Below are 6,584 nucleotides of genomic sequence, written 5' to 3' on the forward strand. Positions count from 1 at the left end.
AAATCAATAGCTGCACATTAATATGAAAAGAAATGAGACGTGAGAAACTTTAGGAGGAGTGAATGTTGCTTTAATCCTGGAACATTACCTAATACATTAAAAGAAAGAATGTGCTGTTGTAACATGTGAAATATAACCAAAAAAAGGATGAATTAGTACTTATTGTAAGAATGTAGTGAGTGAAAATAATGTAATCATAAAAACCCGCCTACCAACATTTGATATTCTTTCACAAGTGCATTTTAAATAGAAAAAACAAGCCTAACAGATCCAAAGAAAATGAAAACAACGATGAAATCATGGAATCCTCCTGGAAGTCAACCAGCACAAGAAGTCAAACTTTACATGACATCCAGTATGTTTGTGGAGGAATTGTTTTAAAGATATATCCACGCTAAACTATAGATGTTTATGCACTAATAATTGGTTCCATGAAAACACTGTAAACAAACTGTTTTAATGCGTAATGGTCTGTTCATTAACATTGTGTGTTGTAACCAGAATTCAGCTTGCAGGACTGAAATTTGTGGAAGAGAAATGAGAGAGATTTCAAACCAGCTGTGGGATTCAAGGATCAAATGCAAAAAAAAAAAAAAATACAATGAACTTGTATGCACAGTGACATTTTTGTTGTCTTATTTCTCTCTTTGGATTTCAAATTACAAGGTTAAATAACAGTCACCCTTTAATTCTCACTATTTTTCTGTGACCAATCAGCCAATGTCTTTAACCCACAGTAACCTCAGTGCAAATGAATGTTTCTTTGCACAACTAACGTGCACAAAATTGCTTCAAAGTATTACTGGAATACATGATAATTCAAATCAGTGCAATTACACGAGTATTTCAGCAGCTGTAATAAAATAGAGGAAACAACTGATTGTACTTTGTAAAGCGGTGTCATCAAAACAGAAATCATAATTTTAACAGTCATTTCTTTATAATAAAGTCACTAAAATGTTATGACAAATACTGATGAAGAGAAACAATGTATGAAACCATTTGTCAGACTCTTTTTGGTTTGAAGTGATCCGTACTGTGCTGGAATAATGAACTATGTATTCATCTGTCAGCTGCAGTTTCATGGCGTTTACAGATTGCAAACTTTGTTCCCCATTGCATGTCAACTTATTTTGGGTGAGATATGAAAAATACGCGTCATTCGAAAATCTCTTAGATGCAGCTAACAGCTCTATAGAATTATTTTGTTCAATGGCCATCCAAAATGGTGTTTGTAGGATGTGAAATCTTAAATGTCATTGTGTCTACTCGTTTACTTAAAGGTAATAACAAAGCCACAACATCAAAAATATGTTGCTGTCTAAATACCTTAGGAGTTCACTCATGAGTTCCCAAGTAAAATGACTGATGATGTCGTGATTAAATGACCCACACATTAGTACTGGCTAAAAGATATTTCAGTACATTGCAACAAGGAATAACTTCAAAACTACACTGGTGGTCTGATGGGGTGGGCTTTGGGATCACATCTTATGGCCTACAAACCAAAGTACAATACAAAGTTAGGAGGCTCGGTCATCTTGTGAACTTTTATCTGTGATCTAAACACTGGTCTCCTATGGCCTTCACAGAACACCAATCTCTGTATGTATTCACCTCAAAACAAGTAAACACACCCTTTGTATGCTGAGGATTCCTTTCCATCTCTTCCAGAGAAAAAACAAGAATAAAAAACAGTATACAATAGAAATAGAAGGCGCCATGGTAAAAAGGCAAATTGCAAACTTGGATTAACTGCATCATGAGTTCTGTGGTCACCCTCTTCCCAGCCTCAGTGCCTCACCGAGTTAGATTAGACTAACTGCTGCCTTTTCTTTGTTGTCGTTCTCTTCTCTATAGCCTGTCAGCGAACTAACCAGGGGAAATGTGTCAGCCTTCTGACTGTCCTTATGTTCGCATGTGCAAAAGGTTAGAGGAAGGAGCAAAGCTAACCCCTTTACGGGGTTGCCATTCCAGGCAGCTGGTAAACAATGTAAGCAAACCTTTGATAACTTCACTGGCTGGGTTTTTGTTGTTCGTTCACCTCAGAGCCAGTATTCTCTGAAAATAGAAAAGCAAAGAAAGCTCAAGTTAGTATATTTCAAATCTGAACTGGACACAGTGATAATCTGCATTACATTTATATTAAAATCAGTTAATTAATGTGCTCACCTGAGCCACTTGTTGATTTTGTGTTTGGTTGTTGAGGAATGTTCGGCTGAACTTGCTGCTGCCTAAGTAGTCAATGAAAATGCATGCTGTTATTTTCCATTTACTTAAAGGGGTTGGACACAAAATCAATCATACTACTGCATTACACAGTACACACTTATATGTACAGCATATACTCATGTAGTTGAGTATACACATATATATACATATAGCACAACTACTGAACTGGATTGCTAATAAGTGTTTACAATATTGTGTCCACACCCTGTACAGTATTCGCCAGACATGCAGTTGAACCTACCGATCAAAGTAGGCTTGTCTCCTCTTCCTCAGTTCCTCGGCTGTAAGCGTCTCATTCTGGCCGTCTTTTTGTCCTCCTGCAGCACTTCCTGCTGTCTGGCTCCCTGACTTCACATTTCCCACCTCAGACTCTGAAGACTTGTTGCTCATCACTGCTCCTATATTATTATAAAAAATAAATATCCAATTTTCAGGACTGACAATTTGCAAAAATCCTGATAAATGCTGCGTATGCTTAGTGTACATATATTACTCTAAAAAAATTGTTTTTAATGTAAACCTGGAATTAAATTTATGAGAATAAAACTGAAGACTAACTGATTAATTGACATGATTCATGGTAAAAGCCTGATTAATACCGCAATGTATAAGGATATAGGAGTTTAATAATAATAATAATAATAATAAGAAGAAGTGATTTGTTGATTTCATACACTCTATTTTTTATAAACTGCAAATAATCTGGATGAATACATTTCAGAATATTTAAAAACCTTATGACTCATTGTTTTACCTTGCATGCTAAGCTGTATGGCCCTGCGAAGATCAGCCTCTTCATCTTCTACATCTATATCCTGTCTGCTGAGTGCTAGAGCTCTCTTCAACTCTTCATCATCATCCACAACTTCATTCTCCACACCAAAGTTCATCTCTGCCTGGCTCAGAGCTGCTGACCTGCTGCTCAAAGTAAAAAGCTTAATCAGTAACCACAAGTAAGTCAAACATTTATTTTAAACAACAATATGAAAATAAATGAAATACTGTATGATCTGTACATTCATACCCTGCACTTGTCTGGGCCTCATCTTCTCCGATAAGCCTGGGCCGCTGCTGCTGCTGCACTCTCATGATCCCAAGAATCTGTTCCGCTTCACACTCAGGGAGGTTTCCTCGGATCACAAATATGGAATAACCTGTACAAATATAACTTCTATAATTAGTTCTGAGCTGAAAAATTGAAAAAATTAAATATTTTGGTCTGTAAATAAACACATAAATCTATACATTCTATATAAATAAGTCCATCTGACATTACCTTCTTGTTGTAATTGTGCAAGGAAAAGGGCTAAATAGGTGTCTGATATCAACTCTGGTCCAGTCAACAGTGAATTCAGGTTAAACCACTGTAATAAAAGCAAAACAGCGTTTTTTAGTAAATCAAGCTATATTCAGTGGTGGAATGTAAGTACTGTACTTATGTACAAATTTGAGGTACTTCACTTGAGTATTTCCATTCTATGCTATTTTCCAATTTTACTCCTATACTGTACATTTCAGGAGGGAAACGTTGCACTTTTTTTGTACTTTTATTTTGCCACTTATTGTTACTAGTTAGTTTTCAGATTAAGATTTTAAATTAAATTATGTATTCTAATATTCAAGCTTTTTTTAAAAAAAAAAAAGATTAAATAAATAAATAGTTATGCACTCTGAGCTGCATTAGTGTGTGACAGGTGCTATATAAATTAAGTGTATTATTATAATAAAAAAACATATGATACACTTGTAATATAATATAGTGTGATGCTGTGCTATTACAATTAATCTACCCAAAATGTATAAAATTGGCTCCACATTGATGGAACTACAGGATTAAAATGCTCTTACATGTATCTGTTAGTGATAAAACAAACAATATAATATACTATAATAATACAACACTCTAAAAGAAGCCAGTCTGCATAATGAGTACTTTTACTTTTGATACTTTAAGTACAAATTGCTGATTATACTTCTGTACTTTTACTAACATTTTGAATTCAGGACTTTTTCTCGTATTGGAGTATTTTTAAACTACAGTATTTCTACTTTTACTTAAATAAAGAATCTGAATAATTCTTCCAACACTGGCTATATTACAATTGTTTATGAAGACAAGTGTCTCATACCTGTTGTCCAAGTTTGCGTATAGTAAACCAGTGCTCCTTGTAATTGCAAATGAAGGCTTTCTCATTTCTGAAACATGAAAGTAGAAACAGTGACAGAAAGAAAAAAACAAACAAACATAAACTGCAAAGCATTTATGTGAATACATATGAAGACGATACACAATCTTGACAAAGAAACTTTACATTGGATTTATCATCAGGCTCTGGTACTCCCGGCTGTTGAAGAGGATAAGCTCCAAGCCCCACACTCTCAGAGCATTGCTAATAACCTGGAGAAATTATATGACAGAAAAGACACATTTATATTAATAACTTGTACAGTTTATTAATCTGTAAGTAACCATAAAAAGTGACTCTCTTAAACTCACTTGTATTGAAAAGAACCCGCTGTCATCCATGTTCCCAGACGGTTGCTTGAAACACAATCACATAACATAAATGTATACACTGTTTGGTTACAGTACGTATAAACAGACTGACCATCTGTATCTCCTCACCTGTAAAAAGGTCCTGTACTCCTCACTGCCCATGCCTCCCTCGGCCATCCTCATCCTCTCCTCTTCATCAAGCTGTTGAGCAATGGAGGACAGGTCCACGGGAGTGAAATACTCACCCTGCAGCAGGTTGTTGAGGCAGTGCTGGGCGCACAAAGAGCCCTCTTGCTACAAATAAAGGATAAGTTATTTGCGCAAATGACACTTCAAACATGACAGCACGACTTAATAGGTTTCTTCACAATTTAGCTTAGGAATTGGCTAAAAATTTTGTGCATTTGGTCTGTTTCCCCTACTGTAACATTCATACTCAAGTATAGCCACATACAGCTAGCTTACAACACAACTAACTGTTTTTTTACTCCTCTGTCAGGCCAGATAGCTGTAGCAAGTGACCCCATTTACTAACTTGACAAAAATAAAACGCTTACGGCTGTCACAAAGTCTTTAGCGTTATCACTCCTGATTGAAAACAAACGTTTCTATTATCTTTGGCTAGCAGGTGGAGTTAGCATTGTTAGCTGTCTGGACAACAATACTGCCAAACAGCACCACAGATCTCGTAACACCGGCTCGATAGGCCCGGTAAACAAATCACCGGCATGAGATCCAAGGTTTAACAAATGAACGAAGCGAATGGCTTGTGGTTAAATGTTTTAAATTAAACGTTTTTAACTTACTTTCTCATGAAATATGGAATCCATATTCAGCTTTCTGTCAAACATTCAACTCTGACCTCCAGCCCCGCTGTGTTCCGTCACCATGGAGAGAAGGACACTCTTTACCAGCGCCCTCTAGCGGCTGGGCTCCTCATTCAAAACATTAACTGTATGTAAAAGTTAAGATTAAAGGTTATATACAGTCAATGATTCAAACCTTAAAGTCCCCCTCCTCTCAAAATGTGTTTTTATTCTTGTTCTTACAGTTGAATGTTTGAGCTTCCCTGTGCAGAAGGATTTATGTGCAGAGTTTGACACTAGAAAGCTGTTTTCACATTCATCTGCTGATTTGAGATGATTCATGACATCGCAACTTGTTTGGAAGCTGGTCCAATATTTAGCTAACACAAGTGTGATGTGGAAACTTGAAGCCTCCAGTGCACAAACACTGAGGATGGACTTTTCAGTGAAGTAGGAGACATCTTGTGTCCAGCAGTTAAACTTCTGAAATTAACATTTTTGCATATTCATGGCTTCTGGGTTTTTCAATGAGGGTGAAGGAATAAGAACCATTCTAAGGATTTTAATGAGGTAATGGGACTTTTTTTGTGGAAAAAACCCCATATCAGACACAGTTTTATTCCAAGCAAAGTATTTTTTTTATGTATCTTAAAACTTGTCTGGTCTGGAAGGGATTTTTAATTGACGAATTTGTACATTTTAAACCAGATATTGTTCCAATTATTGGAATCGGTGGCCTGTGTGGGATACACAGAACAAATGTCAGTATACATCAGATTTCTGGAAAAAAAATTGAGGATTATTGGATTATTTTGACACTCAAACCAGCCTATTTAATTAAACTGGAAAGCTAAGGATGTAATACTATACTATGAAAACTTCACACCAGAAAGTTCAACAGGGAAAATTTCATATCCATAAATCCAAGTTCACAAGGTCTTGCCCACCATTTGAACTTTTCATGATTGAATTTAGAAAGTATTTTGAGTCTATCTTATTTAGGAACCCAGAATCAGAATCTGTTTATCAGCAAGTATGCAGCATACTAA

The 6,584-nt window shown here is 35.9% G+C and overlaps 1 protein-coding gene across 1 annotated transcript; it reads right to left on the reverse strand.

Moving 5' to 3' along the window:
* Positions 1-48: 48 nt before the first annotated feature.
* Positions 49-5,643, reverse strand: atxn3 (ataxin 3). The gene is made up of 11 exons (XM_067614930.1): positions 5,536-5,643; positions 4,859-5,023; positions 4,730-4,774; positions 4,545-4,630; positions 4,362-4,428; positions 3,509-3,596; positions 3,257-3,386; positions 2,987-3,150; positions 2,474-2,630; positions 2,173-2,234; positions 49-2,061 (listed from the first exon to the last, which is right to left on the reverse strand). Exons 1-11 carry the CDS (start codon positions 5,578-5,580, stop codon positions 2,015-2,017), a joined length of 1,056 nt encoding a protein of 351 aa, XP_067471031.1. The 5' UTR covers positions 5,581-5,643; the 3' UTR covers positions 49-2,014.
* Positions 5,644-6,584: the final 941 nt, after the last annotated feature.

Source organism: Thunnus thynnus, chromosome 16 (genome assembly GCF_963924715.1).
Source record: "Thunnus thynnus chromosome 16, fThuThy2.1, whole genome shotgun sequence".
Taxonomy (NCBI): Eukaryota; Metazoa; Chordata; class Actinopteri; order Scombriformes; family Scombridae; genus Thunnus; species Thunnus thynnus.